We start from the raw sequence: 18,891 nt of genomic DNA, 5'->3' as shown, positions 1-18,891 counted from the left end.
ATTCTCCACTAAATAAATGAATAAAGACATCGCATTTAAAAAAAACCCCAAACTTTAAAAGAAGGGAGTTTTCCATTGAAGCGGGTACCACCGGGGGTGACTTTCCAGCAGTTCAGATGGGGGACAGGCCCGGAGGTGGCAGTGTGCACTGGCCGGCCCATGCCCAGCAGATGAGGGCAGCGGGCAGTGGGCAGCTCACAGCCCTGGCTGTGGCAGAGCTGGTGAACTCACCTGCCCTGCAGCAGTGTTTTACTGTAGGCTGTGAGGAGGTTCAGCGGGTGCTGCATGTAATTACAAGTTACTAATCCCTTCCCCTGTGCAGCTTTGTGATGAAGTTATTAATTGAGAAAGTTATGCCTATAAAATTAAACAGATTGATTTCAAAGCCTGTGGTCTGTTCCGAGTTTTTGTGGTAAAGCATTTTACAGCTTGTAAAAAAGATTCAAGGTCATCCACTTGGCATTCACTTTAACCTGACTTCAAGATAACAGTGAAGCTGGGAAAATTTGCATCATGAGGGATTTATCACTAGATGAAGCCCATATTGCTTCCAGGGAATCTCCTAGCTAACCTAGGAAGGGCATCAGTGGACATTTCAACTGGTTAGAAACAGGTAGAAACAAGTTTGTCTCCAACACACAATTTGAACACGTACTAGTGAAATACAATGGCAACCACCCTTAATCAAAAAATATGGGGGTTTTTTGAGAACTTGAGCTTGGAACCAAGTCCTTGACCTGTACATAGTTTTTATCTTCGCTAACATGGTCACACACTTTTTGGTCAACTCAGCATATGAAGGATGTAGACATACATGTACACGCGTACGTATGGAGACATACCAGCACAATTTTGCAATAAACATGAATATAATCTAGGTGTTAAGGAAGTTCAACCAACAGCAGATAATAGGGAAGCTAATCTACAGGCTTCACTCCTAATCATGAATCTACCTTCATCTTTTTTTTCTACTATGCCATCTCTCTGTGTTTCATACATCAATCTCCCATCTATGTATTTCAATTTTTGCTCATGTACTAGCTCATATATTATATATTAGCCTGTTTGGTCATTTTTATATGAACAGTAGACCCACTCCAGTAAAATCCTCACTTTAATTTTTTTTTCCTTTTTAGTAAAAACTAGAAACCAAATTATTTTTACCTGAAAGATGCTGATGCAATGCTTCCCAAGGTCTGCACTTTGAGGACTGCATGGGTTCATCTTTCTCTACAGGTGCCACAATGCATTCTGGTCCTTCCTCCTGGTGATCCTAAGCATAGTTTTTCATGGACAATACTGTTAAGACAAAGAAAGGAATTCACATGAGGCACTGCAGTTTCATATACAAACTGAAATTAATCAAGGTTTCAACATATAAGCTTCTTGATCAAAACTAAACACTTCTGTGGGAAAAAGACATTTTATGAAAAGCAATTAAAAATTATAGAAAGAGCTTGCTCTTCTACAATTTTCTATCCACCTGACACTTCCAGCAGAAAGTGGTAGGCTTATTTCACTGCATGTACCATGATATACACATTAGCCATCTAACCAGGGTTATGCTGCACTGGGTATACCACAAAGCAGTCCGGCCTTCCCTCATTGTTATTTCAACATTATGTCTTCTGGCCTCAAAAGAAAAACAAATAAACAAACAAATCACACATTAAAAAGGACACAAACATATAGGAGCATATAGGAACATTTGTTTGGAGAGAAGTTTTTATTTTACTCTGGTCAGGCCCTTCATCAAACTCCTGAAATGTAAAAGAAAAAGTTATACCTTTTAAACACTCTCAATCACGCCAACTTTATGTTTTGATAGTAGGCTCTTTAGTCACTGAAAGTGCGCAATTGCTTTTGCTTAAAAAGTGTAAATAAATTTAAACCACTACATAAACAGTTTATAGTAATAACTACTGACTGGTTTTTTGCGTTATCCAAGACTAGTGCCATTCAATCACTTTTTAAGTTACTTCATATCGTTTTTTTGCCAGTTGCGCTCTATCTCTGGACTCCAAAGAATACACTGAAATATTGTAGTACTATTTTAGCAACTGAAAGCACAAGGACCTTCTTCACTGCCTCATGTGCTTACAGGGTACTCTGAAGAGTCATTTAGTAAGACAGAAAGAAAGTTACTTAAATGCAAATATGCTTCTTCACTACTGAGAGATCCAATGCCCAAATGAAGTAAGAGGGAGCTCAACTGGACTCGTTGGCTCTTCTTTCTTTTGGTATGATTTCTATCAGGGACTAAGAACAACAATGCATACAGATGCTGCTCATCCCACTTTCTTTTCTAAGGGAATTATAAATTATGTTCTTAGTTTAACACAGCATTTATGTAACATGTCAGCTGTGTGATTAAGTTGGAAACATTATGTTCCAGGCCTTGCGTCACTCAGGAGGAAAAATTTTTCCACTTAGTGGATATAAGATGTTCTTTGAAACAGCTCATTGAAGGCAAGAATAATTCAGGGAGACAAAAATAGTTCAGGATAATCTGCATGTCAGTATGCAACAAACTAACCAGAGTCATCAATTTTCAGGTCTTGATCCTGATGTTAAGAACAGCAATTTACATTAGTGTAATTCCAGTGACTACAGCAAGTTCGTGTCTGATTTCCACCTATGTAAAAAGACAACCAGGCCTTTTACTTATGCTGGAAAGGGTGCATATAGTGTTTTACTGTGGAGAAAGGAAAGGGTGTTTCATCTTCTGCCTTAGTCTTTATCAACAAACACAGAGAGCTACATTTTCTTATCATTGCTATTTACAGGCAGAAATTATCCATCCTGAGCTTCCCTCTTCCCACCTACATTAAAAAAGAGATTGATGTTTCTAGAGCTTTTTACATATTGACTTGCCCATGTAACTGCTGCTGTTTCAGTCTCATCTCTATCCAGTCACATATTGATGAAGTGATAGCTTTTGCAGCAGATTCAGTCACTTTACATACAAGGTCACTTGTATGTCACACTCAAACAGATGCTGCTACTTACCTTGACTCTACAATCCGTATAAGTAACTAAAACACTTTTCACCTCATAGTAAAAACATTGGGTACATTAATTTAGAACTGTTTTGTGTAATTACTGAGATCAGTGGAGATATAATGATTTATAATATTTTTGCCTACATTTAGCAGCAGCATTGGATTTCCACTATACAGTCTACAGTTCTGATCCCCCATTGTCCAGATCACTGGATTGTCTCAAACATGCTATTTTCTTCTTTGCCAGTGTGCCCAGTTTTTCTCCCAAAGGCGAGATATCTGGACATTGTGAGGAGATAGACAATGATGAACATTTAGGCCCTACCCTGAGGCAAGTATAAGCAATCAAGTTTCTTGTCCTTGAACTTACTTACACATTTTTTCAGAGAAAGCTGAAAGCACATCAGCATAGTCAAGCATTGATCCTTTCTTTACAAATAGCAGTGTCTGCTCCTCTAAAACTAGCATCTGCTGCTCAGTACAGTGAAGTGACTACAAAGTCACTGCAAAATGTCTACAGTGAAGACTGCAGTGTAGGACAGAGAAAACTTAATCAGCTTTACACAAGACCAGTAAGATAACAAAAGCAACCTAGCCACGGAAGTAGAGCATCACCTCAACAGGTTAAATAAGTTCACACAGATCTCTGAGCTGCCATCACCAAGTTGCTTTTAGAACCTGTCAGCTAACTTGGTAACTTCACAACCTGCTGCGTTCTTCAGGATAAAAGAAATACTGCTCTTGTAAACCCATTAAAAAGAAGGAATATAATGTCTGTGATCCAGGAACAAATGAACCAATAAGGAGTTTAAAGGCTGTGGATCATGCATTCCTCTATCATGAGGACATACCTGCTAGAGAGCTAACTGGGTTCTAGGCTCAATGGAAAAGCACAACTAAGCCAAAAGCCAAAAACATGTTTCCCAAATTCCTCATTACAAATATGCATCATATAAGGAGCTCAGCTAATTAAATGCTTTTAAATTTAAATTTACAAAGCCACTAAAAATGCCAGCCAAAGCCAGAATTTCCTAGTTTGAATTCATCGTTGCTTTCTTGCTACAATAACACTGGTTAAAAAAAATATGTATAAGAAGTGATTATTGTGGGTCAAAAAAGAGAAAAAAAAAGTAGAGTTGATAAAATTAAAAGAATTAACAAAAGATTATGTTTGAAACAATGCCCTAGCTTCTTTCTGGTTTGTGTCATGCTATGTTCCTAGGAATTATTTCCTGTCCTTTTGCCATAAATAGACCCTGGGAAAGAGGATAGTGAGACAGATAACTAATCTAGTATCTGAAAAGGAAAACAAGAATTAAGTATCATTGAGGTTATGGTCTAGAAGAATCTATAAAGATGACTGGTTCCAAAGAGGAAAGTGTCATCAATATATCTCCCTTGCAGACCTCCCTTCCAGAAATCAGAAACTGATGTATTCTTGTCAAATCAGTTTTGTCTGTCAGGTCCTTACGTTACTTTTGTCATTTATTCCATTTATCTTGCCAATTCCCTCAGCTAAGAATGATGTGGAACAACAGTAATTAGGAATAAATGTCTAAAGAGTACGACTTTGCTGCTAGCATTTTGTACGGACTCAAAGCAGGAAAGTCAAAAGAAGAAACTATGATAGGAATGAAGTAGGAGCAGTTAAGTTAGAGCAGTTAAGTTGAAAATCGCTGTCCTGACAGTGTAAAAGAGCATGCTGTAGTGATTCAAACATAGCAAGAGACTGAACTGTGAATAAAGAGCAAATTCACCTTCACATGTAGCCCAAGCCTCAGAGAAATGGCCTTTGTGATAGTTCATGGTTGTAATGATCTGAAACATGCTGTAAGAAAACTGCAACACATACTCTTGAGAAATACTCTCACTGAACACAGTTGCAGCAGTGGAGGGATGTGCCTTTTGTCAACCTTCATTGTGATTATATACAACAATGTCAGTTTAAAAAAGAATTGTGATTTGCATTTCTTAGGCTCACAAGTTTTATGCCTCTAGGAAGCCCTCAGGCACAGTATGAATGACTAAGACAAAACTTCTCAGAGCTGAGGTGAGAGCAGTGGGAACAAAAACATGCATTTCTTAACATCTAAAAGCAATTAGACCCCAGCCTGGTAAACAGCTATTACATCACCTAAATGATCAGATGTTAGGTCATATTCCTGTTACCATTATGAAGTCAGTCCATTTCAATAGTTCAGCAGAATCTTGTCTTCTCTGTTTATTGCAATTTAATGCAGCTAGTACACTGGCAATTAAGTATTGCTCAGATAATTATACAGTGCTATTTACATTCAAAGGGGCCCATAACTTTCACTTTTTCTCAACAGCAGAATGCTTTCCTCATTGAATATTCTTTAATTAATGGTGTCTCTATGAAGGAAATAACTGTTCCTTAGTTGTCTCAATTAGGGTACGTTTGTACTTGTAAATCATTCTGTTCTCACCCTCTGCCTTATTCAGAACACCTGGAAACTGTATTACAATTTGCTATTTCTTTTTATTCCAAATAAGATTCAACACAACATTTACACACCTCATATAACCAGCTGGATACCAGTCTTCCATTTTCCCTTTATTCACATCAAGACACATCACTTTGCACCCAGACCTCACAGAACAAGTGAAAGCCCTCCCTAAATGCAGAAAGGAAATTTAAATGCAGACTTAAATGTTCCCTTTTCCTTCTACAATTGTTTTCTCTGTAGATGGGAACAGGGCATTTTACACAAAGTGTATTTACAGAAAGTTTGTAACTCAGACAATATAGTACATGCCTGTGGTTGCTTGTGTGCACTCTTAAGACTGTAAGAAGGGAAGGGAAGGAAAGGGAAGGGAAGGGAAGGCAAGGGAAGGCAAGGCAAGGGAAGGCAAGGCAAGGCAAGGCAAGGCAAAGCAAGGGAAACTTTTATATTATCTTAATTTCTGTGGTATATGCAGAGTCTAATTATTGTAGCAAGAAAGAAATCCGCTGCCTGCCATATGTGAACCTTTCACATCTTTTCAGCCTATGACGAACGTTCAGTCCTTTATTCTCTTGAGCAGGCCTATGTGTTCATCACTAAGCCTAAGAACTTTTATATAAAAGACTTAGCTATAAATAGATTCAGGTATGAGCCATTGCTCATAAAGATACCACTTCTATTTGTTCTTCATTCTTGCTTGGAGCTTTATCATCATGGTCTGGGAGCTGCCACATTATTTAGAGCTGGTATACAGTCTGATTTCTTCTCTAAATTTTCCATGACTTCCATGACTCCAAGATATATTTTTCAATTTACATTTAAGGAGCTGCTGAATCCAAGGTTTCCAATACTCCCATTGTATTATTTCTATTAATAAATGATAAATAATGCTGGCTGATATGATATGCAAGTTAATTTTGGACTACTAACAGATTGCATACCCTGACCCAGTGAAAGAGTCATAGTCATATTATTTGACCTGAATCAAGTTGTTCAATATTTTAATCCAATCAATAGTTCTTCCTGTGAGGCTTTGTCCTGCAAACTGTTCATTACTTTTTGTGCAATTAATTGCAGTGAATGACTCAACCTCAACAAAAGTACAAACTGGAATGTGAAGATTAATCATATCACAAGACCACTTGATTGTACCTTGTCTGACAGCCAATATAGTTAGGTGTAGGATAATTAGGTTCTTCAAATCAGAGGAGCTTTTACATCTTTTTCCCCTGTTGTCCTGCTCTTCAGTATGTTTCTACTCTCTCTAGTTTAGATGTAAATTGTTTAAAGCAAAACAAAATGAAAAACTAAAGAAATTTAGCTGTACTGGCAAAAAATGCCATACAAACAGTTGTGGAGTCTAGAGCTCTCTGTTCACTGACATATGCAAGTCCTTTCCTCAAGGGGAAAGGAAAAAGATGTAGGGAAAAAGGTGTAAAACCTTTAGTCTCTCCTCTGCACCAATGTGCCCAGAAAAGAAGAAATGCAAAGACATTCTAGCTATAATATCCTAAATATCCAAACAATAAGCCTACCACAAAGCATGGTGATTAAAAAAAAAAAAAAAAAGAGACAGAGTGAGGAAGCTTTTAGAGATACTACTAAGCAAGCAGCACTCGGGGAGAAGCTGGTCAGAGAAAACCAGAAAATAACAGATGGTGAAAATGCTGCAAGCCCGCGTGCCAGGGAGTTGTGGCCATGACAGCTGTGATGGAGAAAGTTAGGCAAATGAGAAATAAGAAGCCAAAAGAAAAAAGAATTCGTTCTTTTATCTCATTTAAGAGATGTCTAGTTTAAGAACATCCAAGAAGACATTTTTGAAAGACAGAAAAAAATAGTCTTGCCACTGGTCTGAAACCAATTTGAAACAGTGATCTAGGGGCGACTGCATTACACTTTCCGTTGCCAGTCTCCTGAGCTAGCCAGTCTTTTATTTCTGCTTTCTACCACTGCTCAGTTTTCACCGTGTCTTTTAGATTTTTTTCTTATTCTAGGCTTTGATCTTGTTTTATGTAAAGTTACTTTTATTCCATTTTCCTAGTACTTGCACTCCCTTGTGTAGCTTAGTTTTAATCTCTTTTCATAGTTAATCCTGTTGTTGATTTTGGTTTCTTTCACTGCAAATAGCATGAAATGTTCATATAACTTTTCAGCTTCTCCATTCTAATAGATAAAGAAGCTTAAGTAGAATAGCAAACTCTGCTCAAACAAAATTCTTTGAACACAGTGAATCATTCAGGAAATGCTATGAAGGCCATTTACTTTCTGGAAGTATTTACACCAAATTAAAGAGGCCTGATTTGTGAAAACCCCCCCAGGCTACATACACTACCTTAATGACCATTTTATACAATAAAGGAAGGAGGCATCTACTCTTCTATTCTTATTTCTCCCTTATTTCAGTCTCTCATAGTTATACATTGTTTAATATTTTCTTTTTTTTTTTTTTTGTAGAAACATTTCCCCTAAAACTCAGGCCATCTTAAGAAAACTAGCAGCAAGGGAAGGGTTACTTCAGATGTTTCTATTATTCTCAGAACACCATTTACCAAAGCAGCATATGCTTTCTGCCCTCTACCCAGAAGACTCCATCCATGTTTGATACTGCAGATTGCCAAGAATCCATGAAATAGCTGATAGTAACCTTGAGAGAACAAGAAATCATTTTTTCTTAAGTGCTGAATGGAACATTAGTAGCTAAAATCTGAGTTAGTTTATTTAAAATCTGTACAATGCATATTATCAACTCAAGCAGCTTCACATAGTTATATTAGGCTCCATAGTGGCAGTATCATCAGTGGGTTACGCTCCAGTCACAGGCATAAGAAATTACTTTTATAATTTTTTTTTTCAGCAATATACCTTGGGCACTTTTTCTAACAAAGGGATATTTGCCAAAGGAATGCTCTCAAGATATTATTCATTAAATACCCCTTACATCTGGCTTATCAGAACTAGGGGACTGTGGCTGCCTATGTGTCAATGAAGGGCATTTGGGCTCACTTTGAACGCCTCAAATCCATCTTATTCCACCCTAGATGTATTCATTTGAAATGGAGTGGACATAAATCACTCTTGATGCCACAGAGCTCTATCTGCATTCATTCTAGACAGCACAGAGAGTGTTTAGAAAAGTTTATAGGGATGTGCAATAATAGTGGTTGCACAGCCGTTTCAGTGTCTGCAGTGACTGTTGCCGTCAGAGTAAGACAGTCAGCAGAACCCAGACAGTGGGTAAGATCCTGCTAAGTAACACTTCATCAACCAAGCACTTATTATTCTTTACACTAGGAATGAGATTTGGAGCCTGAAAACATATTTTGGTTATGCTGTCTTTGCAATGTAGTTTTGTTTCTGAAAGCTTTATAAGTAAAGTAGGTCACACGGCACTGATGACTTTCAGGATTGCCGTCATGTTCTGTACTGACTTTACTTTTGCATTTAAAAAAAAGAAAAGAAGCAGCAGAATAATCTAGGAAATGCATTCATGAATGTTTATTTATACTGTTTTTCAGTATTAGGCGTTATTTTATTCCTACAGAAAATTCATGTATAACAAAAGAATAATTACATGTGCCGATGAGCATAAAAACAAGTATTTAACTATCTAATACCCACAGGTGCATGTTTTGTTCATGGAAGGACATGTATGATTATTTCTAGGCTAATAAAAAAAATACATGGGACATTTACAATTCAGCTTCTACTGACAACATTTAATTAACTCCCAATAATCAACTGAATTTATTCTATGACACTCCACCATCTGTGCATTTTCCAGAGAAGCACTAATGCTTTTCATGTCCCAGCAGTAACTCATGTTTTCCATTTTATTGCTGCAAAACTTGATGCAATTGTTAGAGCTCTAGTTATAGCTCTTCAAAGCAAGGGGGCTAAGAATGTTGTTTAAAACACTGCTAGAGTTCACTGTCCAGATGTGTGCACTTTGGTTTTGAGTTAAGACATGTACCTGAGGGAAGCTGGGGTGGGAAAGTGGGGGGAGGAACTGCTTCACCTACCGACTTATATTAAGAAGCTTAATGGCTTCTTGTAACTAACCACAAAGACACTGACAATACCCTTCAGTCTCAAAGAGCTTTAGCTCAATCAGGAACAATACAGTACAAAAAGTTTTGAAATGCTTTCCATTGAAATATGTCTGAAATTAATGGGAAGAGTTATGAACATACTGATATTTAGGGCAACTTAGCAAAAAAAATGAAATCCAGCCTTTTAAATTATGCTATGTTCTGAATGTAAACCTTTATTCCATCCATCTTCACATATAAAGTGAGGTTTTCAGCATTAACCCAGACTGCAAGCAGCACTGCATAGCAAAGAGACTCATGTTCCTAAATTCTTTGGTGCACTTTGAAAATCCCACTCTTACTCAGCCGCACCCTCAAAAGTTGGAATATTTACAAATACCTAGTGAGTTTTCCACATGCAGATATGACTTCTGATGAACCAAAACCAATTAAGAGAGCAAAAATAGAGATCCAAATTTAGAGGGTGTTTGACTAGTTTGTCTCTTATGACTGCACTATATTTTCTGCTGATCATTAAACCATATGATGATTGGAATAGTTTCAAAAGCATAAGAGCTTATCACTAACTTCTATACCTTTGAATATTCCCTGAGTTTATCCCCATCTCACAGGAATCCATTTCATATTAGTTCTGAATTTTGGCACTCTGTCTCTAATTGCAGGATGAGGGGAAGTGCAGACCCCTGGAAGTAACAAAGCTGGAAGGAGCAGAAATTGGTGTTGACACCAGTCTGGGTAAACCATTTGTTTTTAAATGCACACCTCAAAGCGGAAACAGGATTTTCTACTTCTGTGCAACTTCCAACCAAGAAATGAAGAGGTAAGTGAACTTTCATTTTACAGGGTCAGTTTTGTTATTCTGGTTTGGGAAGGAGGAGTCTGAATCTTTGGAGGATATTCACAATACCTGCCCTGGTCAGTAGAAAAGAAAAACAGAACACACACCAGTCTGTCAGCTACTATGGGAAGATGGTGTTTCTTATTTTCATTTGCAAAGTTTCAAAAATTATTTTTCAGCTTCATAGTTCTTTTGATGTGGTTTTTTTTTTCCAAAAAGTCTTTTATAATCATGCTTTGCTCAAGATCCCCCTGAATTCTTGATTTATCTGCAGAAAAAAAATCTTCACCCATATTCTCATGCCTTCTCCCCCACTGCTTCAAATGGAAGTGTAAATCTTCCTGTGGATGTAAATTGCTTATCGGTCATTTCACATGAATGATCTCTCTTCTGCCCAGCAAGGACAGTGCTAGTAATAAACACAATCCCATCTTCCATTTCCTTTTCTGTCATTCTATCATATTATCATTTTAGTATTTTAAAATGCAAACATACCACAAAAGCATATTGGTTCTGATAAGAGGCAATGAGTTTGGATTTTTCTCAGTTAGACTTCAAAAATACTGGTTTTGCATTTCCCAAAGACTACAGCTGACAAAACAGAGACCAAAATGACCCAAAACACAAGTAACAACATTTTAGGATTTAATTTCAAAATGTACTAAAATCTAATCTTGCTTTCCTCTTTGGTTTACTGTGAATTATCAAAAATATATAGGTATGAAGTAGGATGACATTTGGTATTCATCCACCCATCTTTTTATAACATCTTACTACTTAACATAGCACCCACCACTGTAATATAAATTCCAAATTCTATACCATCCATATTGCAAAAGGAGTAACTTTGCCAACAAATAGCTTGCTTTATTCTGTAATTCTCTAATTTCAGGAGTCTTTATGTTTCCCACAAATTCCTTATCTAAATTATAACAAAGACACAAGAAAAGTTATCATTTAGCCTGGCATGTTGAACTGTATTCAAAATATATAGATTCCCTTGTCTGCAATATTGCCTTAATCTATTACAATGTGTTACACAGCAAGCTTTGAGACTTATTTTTCTGCAAGTTAGCAATGTTTATTTAGATTTAATCCACTGTTTTTCTATCTTGAAACCTTGAATGTGTCCTGAAAATTGCAAATCCCTCTAAATGCTATGTCAGCAAGAGTTAAGAGGCAGGGGAGCACGTTTATTCTGCTCTACCAAATTAAGCTATTCTCATTTTTTGTCATATTACAGATGGCTGGAGGCTATGGATAAAGCAGTGCATCCTGTCCACCAGGTAACGTTTTATTTATATGAGAAGCATGTGCATAGCAAACTGTGCAGAAGACTGAGGGACAGCAGATGTATTAGTACATGGTCAGGTGCAGACAGCAATGTGGAATCTGCATACTTTTGTTCTGGGCTGCTGGGATGTGAATCAGCTCCAGTCTAAAAGCCATATACAGACATTATTGTGACTCAGCAAATATGCTTTGCTGCCATATGGTGGAATGAATCAAAATGCTTCCTCTCCAGATATCAGCAGCTTTAAGCTAGTTCAGAAACATAGCCTAAAATGAGGGTAGTGGGAAGGGAGGAAGGGGAGAGACGGCTCTCACAACACATGTTCTCCTAGGCAATACTATTTGGGGTAAAGAGAAAGAAGGGCTCTATCTTCTTAAGTATTCCCTGCAAGTCTGCCTTGTTTGCCAGCTACCTGCTTTTTCCTACAGAATACTGGGGGCGGGCGGGGAAGATATGCTGCTGAGTTCTTTTCTGTATTTTCAGAGATGAAGAAAGATAAGTTAGCTGATAAACTTTGACTTACCTCTCTATCTCTTTATACACCTATACTCTCTGCTGGCCCCTATGGCTGGGAGAAACATGGCCATAATTGATCCTGAGCTGCTACAGAGAGACCTTGCTCAGTCCAACATAATTTAGTATGAATAGTCTCCGGCTGACCCCTGAACTGGGAACTGCAAAGCTAATTTTAGTACTTCCAGGGTTGGAAGCGTAAGGGTCAAAGCCACTTTAGCCTGCCTGTTCCTGGCCCCATGATTCTTACTGTTTTCTCCTATAGGTAGACTACCTTTCTAAAAATATGCTGTTGATCTGTAAATTCTTTTTTTTAAAAAGGCTTAGCTACTGAACCAGCTTGGTTTTTAGCAGAAAGAATGTGAGGCTCAAATGCAGAGTAAGTATCAAAGTCTACCCTTTTTGCAGATGAAATAAAATCATCAGTAAAAAATAAAATTGCAAGGTACAAATTATAACCTGCATTAATGCAGTGCCAAAAAATATGTACTTTCCTCCTCTCAGCCGAGGACACGAGTAACTCCTTCAACAACGTGCTTTAGTGATGGGTTTCCAGTGAAAGGAGGTGTTTATTGTTGCTTTAATTTCTTTTCCACTGAAATAAAATTGATCAAACATATCTTTCTTTTGGCTTCAGCTTTCAGATGAGTTTGCAAGTGCAAAACAAAATTTGTTTCCAAGTATATTCTACCTGGCAGTGTTTCTTAAAAGAATACAAAGGAATCCATATACTTGAAAACAGAAAAAAATAAATCAAGCGATTTTAAGTGTGTACCCTAGCCAAAGGAAACAAAAAATAGCCTGAGCCAAAAGGGATGAGAAAGGCACACATACACAAATGAAAACACATCAAAAGAGTCATTCTTTAGTGTAACATTGAAAAATAACTTGTTAGATAAAAAGTTCCAACATTATGTATACAGAAAGGTCTCTCATGCATCACTTACTAACAACATAGTAAGTTGGGTCCTTTCTGTGGTATTGCATCTTATTTTTGACTGCTTTATCTCTTTTAGTTTTGTCTTTGAGCAAACAATATCCTTTTCTGAAAAAAAAAAAAGTTTGATTTAATATGTTGCTGTCATTGCCTAACCTCTGTTCTTAATGAACACTGTTTCTGTTCTTTCCGTCTAACTGGACTTTCCATTCAGTTGAATAGAAAAAGCTTATATTTTCCTTCTTTTTTGGTTGCTATACTGTTTGTTACTGATTTTTTGCAATCGCTAGTGCATTACAGTAGGGCTCACAACACAGTGATTTAACAGACCAATATACTGACGCTATGTCATCTTAATGAATCTACGACAATAACTATTTTATGAGTACACTTAGTATTACTGAAGTCCTCTTCTGCATTTTGCTGCAATAAGTCTCAGCAGGTTTCCCATTCATAACAAAGAATATAGCTAGCTATATTGTGCCAGGTCTTTTTTTCTGTCATTGCTTGTCAAGGATACTAAAGAAATACCATAAATAAATGCAAAAAAAAAACCCTGTGGAAACAATCAGGATGCTGTTGATACTGCACACATTCTCCCCATGGATTTCAAATGACAATGACACTGGTTGATGTAGAATTTGAAATATGTATTGCAGATAAGCAAAACAGACTAGGGGAGGCTGAGTTCCTAAAACCTCTCAGATTTAAAGGAAAAGAAATGCTTTAATCTCACATTAGACAACTTGGTCTTACTAAACAACATTTTATTTTTTCCTGATTTTCTTTTTGGATTCTCTTACCATAAAAATAGCCTATACAATGGCAGTGTGTCATGGGTTGAGCTTTTTCTTCACCTGTAAATGACAATAGGATAATTTTAGTAGTGAAAAAGACCCTGCTTTCCAGAAAGGGATGGGAAGACATCCCTAAATGTTTTGTGTGTGGTAGTGCTTCCATCCAAGTAGGAGTGCTGTATTCTGGCCTCAGATATCACCACATTTTCCCTGGAACCCAGAGGGTAGATGGTGAGCATTGTTTTGCCAGATTACACACAGTAAAGACTGCTGAAGTCAGTCAATCAGCCGGACAATTTTTTTTAAAAAAGCTTCTTCATACAGCTTTGAAATCACTCTGTTTCTACCAGTGAAACTTGGACTGAAAAACAAAACAGATGCAGAAAAGACAAGCTACTGTAAGGAGAAAGTAGAAAGATCACTATTTGCCATCAAATACAGGTTTTCCTAATTGCAATTTCAGTGTTGACTTTTCAAATTATTTTCAGAAGAAAAGCTGATTTCCTAGCAGGGAAGTAGAGCTTCCATCTTTTAATACTAGCAGGTGCTCCTTAACTTTTTACCAGAGCTTTTCATTACATGTTTATTTTACAGAACCATGTGTGGGTAGATGTCACACTGCATAACACTACACTTCCACCCTTGGCTATCAAAAACCCAGAGTGCCTGGGGCTCCTCCACCAGCTGGACAGAAGCAAAGACATCTGGATTCAGCACTACTGCATTCTGAAGGATGGCTGTTTGTACTATTATGCCACTCTCCGTTCTACACCTGCCCAAGGTACGGGCTGCTGATGGATTTTAATTGATTGTTAAAGCAGATATGTTTCACAGCAGTTTCCAAATATAACTTTTACCATTAATGATGTTTTACTCTGTTCTGTGAAGGTGAGTGAAGGAAGACCAGACTCAGTCTCTTTTCATAAAATAGGCACCTCATTCCTCCCCATCTTCTTTCCTTTTCCTCCCACAGTCTGAATTTTTCTTTCTGGAATGGAGCTAGTCAGGATCTGTGCACATTGTCTCAGGAGCAAGTATCAGCAGCAAGAGCTACCCTTCCAAAGCACTTCACAGTGGCTTGAGCCAGTCCCACTGATGGCAGTTTGCTGAAAGCTGTCGACTCCTGCATGTTAGGTAGCATCCTCGAAGGGAGGGACCTCATGAACTCGGACTGGTTTCTTTGCCACTGCCAGGTTTTCACATGGCCTTGGCAAAGCTAGTCCACCAATCAACAGGCAGAACTTCCCTACTCCAGCAGAGGTTGGTGGTACAGAGTGTGACCATGGTCATTCACAGCTACAGATGCCATCTAGCAGCTCTCCCCATACCAGAAGAGGGTGTCTGGCCATTCTCTGAAGGCAGCAACATGAGGCTACTGGGGTCAATTGAAAGTAGAGGAGCTGAGTTTCAGGCACTGATGACAGCCTGCAAGCACAACTCTATGAAAGTCAGTATTTAAAAAAAAAAGAGGTACCTCAGGGAGAAGGAATTGGTCAGGACCTGCAAATGCGCTCTCCCTGTGCTAAGGAAGCTATCAGTCAGAAGAATCAGAAAGAAAATGCTGTTGTACTTTTGCTTACTAGCCAGCTTTCAGATCAAAAGAGAAAACTGTTTTCTTAGTGTTTATGCTATTTGCCACATAATCAGGCAAGAGGGATTCCACTTTATAGTCTATACCATTTACATAGCACTTTTCATTTGGCAAAGGCCATATATATGAAATGACCACGGACTTCCCTCTCTACACAAAACCGAAGCTAAGGCTTGCCCAGAGCTAAGCAATGAATTAGTGGAAAGGCAAAAATTAAGCATTATGTGTTTATGACACCCAGGCCTTCTACTGCTAAATGTGTCACTTTCATGGTTAAATACCGTTGTATATGGTAGTGTTTTCTCTCTTGTTATTGTAACTATTGTTTTTTTCCAGTTTCACTACAGATTTTCACTCCCACATATCATTCTCAATTCTACAGCATTAATTTGATGTTCTTGTCACTAAATGTGAGAGGCAAAAAACCCCACAGACCCTAACAGGACATTCAGCTGCAATAACAGGACACAGACAATAACAGGAACATTTGGCTGCAATTAATCAGCTCCGCAGGTCTTTTTGGCTATTCACCATGTATGTATAAAGTGAAAATATGCCTAACTTGCAGTTACATCTTTAAAAAACCAGAAACAAAACCAAAAAACCCCCACAAAAATCCCAGCTAAAATGAAAAGGGCATGAAGACCAAATTCTGTCTAATGCCCTTCCTTCACAGCTGGCTAGTGTGGCCTGTAATGATGTTCCAGTTACTAATGGAAGAAAGGGGAACTAATACTGACTCCAGAATTTTTTGTAATGTTGAAATTCCTATCCCTTTAGTTTTTAAAGGAAAGAAAAAGAACATCAAAAGCTAGAAAAAATATTTTACAACTTCTTATTTAATGAAAAGCTAAATAAAACTATACTGATAATTCGCTGGACAGGAGGCATGTTTTACACTATTTTCAAATCAATTTTTAGAAAAAACATCTGAACTTCCACATTTTTTAATATTTTATATGTAAATTCTTTACAACTCTGTCAAAACACCCAACACAAGGCATCTGAAAACCCAACTTGCAAGAATTGCTGGTATGCTTGTAATTGACGGTAATTTCATGGTATCTGCAATATACATGATGCATGCTATTTTATTCTGTCCAGGTGGCCTTTACCTACAGGGGTATATTGTGAGTGAACAGTCTCTGGGCTCCAAGAGATCTGTAATTGAACTCAAACCTCCATCTGAAGAATTTAAGACTTTCTACTTATGTGCAGAGAATGTAAATGAAAACAAAAGGTAAACCAAACATTTTTTTCAATTTTATTTGCCAGACTTTAGGAAAGTGGGAACACTGTACCTTGGAAAGATCTAGTGACAACTTTTCATTCTGTTTTCACTTGTTCCCCAAATTTCCCTTTAATTGTAGCATTAGTCAAACTGCAGTACAACATGCTGGCACGTGTGAGTCATCAGTTCTGCTATTGACAATGCCAGAACTACAGCAAGGCTGGCTTGCAGAACTTCAGAAAGAAACCTGGATAAGGTGCCTTTCACAATGACATGTGGGTGATTACACTAAACAGAAAAGCTATGGTACCACTAATGGAAAGTTAGAGATAACAGAAAGTATATCCTCTTCATTCCCAAGAATTATTTACTTCCAACAATGAACATTAGAATTAAAAAAGAAAAATGGCCTATGAAAACACATTCTGAAGGTGAATTCCCTTATCATAATCCAGCCAAATTCCATGGCTGTCAGTGGGTGTTCTTCTTGTCTAAAGCCTACTAATTACAGGATTTGGGTTTTAATTTAATGAGCAAAGGACACAGCTTTTCATTATGTTGGAAATTGGTGTTAAGGTACATTGCTGTTATAGTCAACTCCCCCTCCTGCCTTTCTCCAATCCACTTTCTATAAGCATACATAGTAACACAGCTGCACAAACACCATTTATAAAAGGTGCGTTTCAAAAAATGTAAAAATGCATGCATAACACTTGATCAGAGATAATTGCTGGTCTTTCATTTCTTCTAGGTGGATTACAGCTTTGAAAGCTTCAATTAATAAATGGTTACCCCTACACCAAGCAATCCAAGATTTCATGAACAGACCACTGGAGGAGACAAGGATGTAAGAAGAAAGCACATTTTTTCCCTCAATTTCTGTTTTCCATTAAAAATTCCATGCTATATCTTCTGGTTCATCTCAAAAGATGCTCTAGTAGCAGGTAATCTTTAGCATTGCTATTCATTCACAACTTTTGTAAGCATTAGTAAATAAACATAAAGCAATGTTGCCTTCTGTGTGGCTTTAATTTGTGTTTCTACTTCAACTCAGACCATGCATAAAATCTGTTTTACAGCAGTGAACGGACATCAACATTTATCTGATGCAGACAAAAGAGAAAGCACTGTATTTCAATGTGTATTTTGTACTTCCTGATGTTTTATATCTGCACCCCTTTTTTTTTTGCAAATGCACCCTTTGCAAAGACTTCTGCTTTTCCATCCAGAAGTTTCAAATGTGGGTTTGCCTTTAAGTTTCTAGATGGTGCAAGGCTTAAGGTTGGGACAGGCTAGGCTGACTGAAAGGCTAGCAGCTACATGCCATTACAGCATGCCTGGGGGAATGGAATAAATTTGTAGCATTTGGATGAATACTTTTGTTCTTGTACATTCTATATTAACATAAATTTTAATTTTAAAGTGGTTTCAATTTGGCCATCTGCCATCACAGCACAGCACATTTGTGGAAAGAAATCAATTCAAGAATTGAAGACACTGTTTCCTCCAAAGTTAGCAGTAAGAGACAGCACCATAAATCTTCATCAGGGATATCAGAGTTAGACATCTGTGGTTATTAGAGCTAGTCATATATGTAGTGTTTGACACCATTATTCTCTAACATTAAAATAATTCCTCCCATGAATAAATCTGAGTGTTCAGTTTCCAAGCCTCCCAAAATATTAATTTGAGTAAAATAACTAAGGTTTGTTCCATTTATTTATTGAAGCCACGTGCAAACTAAACATCTCATCCTAAGAAATTTGCAATTTAATGCTGCAGCAAAATACAGAAAGGAGAAGAATACACACCCAATGCAGACAAAAAAATTGCCAGTTTGTGAGATTTTATTACAAAGTCTGTGACACTTGGTCTTAACATGGTCTTTAGAGATTTTGAGATCATTTGAACACACCAGAACCTCAACTACTTGCTTGCTTTTATTATTAGCCTGGAAAATATCCATTGCAATTGCAACAAAAGCAAAAAAGCAAGTGACACTTCCCCCAGCCACCAGAAATGGTTTATGTCTGAAGGATTATGCGTGTAGCCACTTATCAGAGTCAATGTTTGCATGTCAGAGCCCCCAAAGGACTTTCACTGACACAGTTTCACAAAGTTGAAAAAGATAGGTAATTTATTAAGGTGACAGATACAAGAAGTTTGAAATTGCC

At 37.5% G+C, this 18,891-nt stretch overlaps 1 protein-coding gene across 1 annotated transcript in view; it reads left to right on the top strand.

The window, feature by feature from the left end:
- The window catches only part of LOC129199771 (uncharacterized), a 37,282-nt gene extending 19,585 nt beyond the window's left edge, over positions 1–17,697 (top strand). The window contains exons 7-11 of the mRNA XM_054810769.1: positions 10,179–10,336; positions 11,598–11,640; positions 14,490–14,676; positions 16,591–16,726; positions 17,469–17,697. Coding sequence (XP_054666744.1) covers positions 10,179–10,336; positions 11,598–11,640; positions 14,490–14,676; positions 16,591–16,726; positions 17,469–17,568 — 624 coding nt within the window. The 3' untranslated portion in view covers positions 17,569–17,697. The remainder of the gene's footprint in view (positions 1–10,178; positions 10,337–11,597; positions 11,641–14,489; positions 14,677–16,590; positions 16,727–17,468) is intronic.
- The last annotated feature ends 1,194 nt before the right edge of the window (positions 17,698–18,891 follow it).

The sequence above is a fragment of the Grus americana genome, chromosome Z (assembly GCF_028858705.1).
Source record: "Grus americana isolate bGruAme1 chromosome Z, bGruAme1.mat, whole genome shotgun sequence".
Lineage (NCBI taxonomy): Eukaryota > Metazoa > Chordata > Aves > Gruiformes > Gruidae > Grus > Grus americana.
Note: the sequence above shows the minus strand (reverse complement) of the source record. Positions and strands in the feature narration are given on the sequence as shown.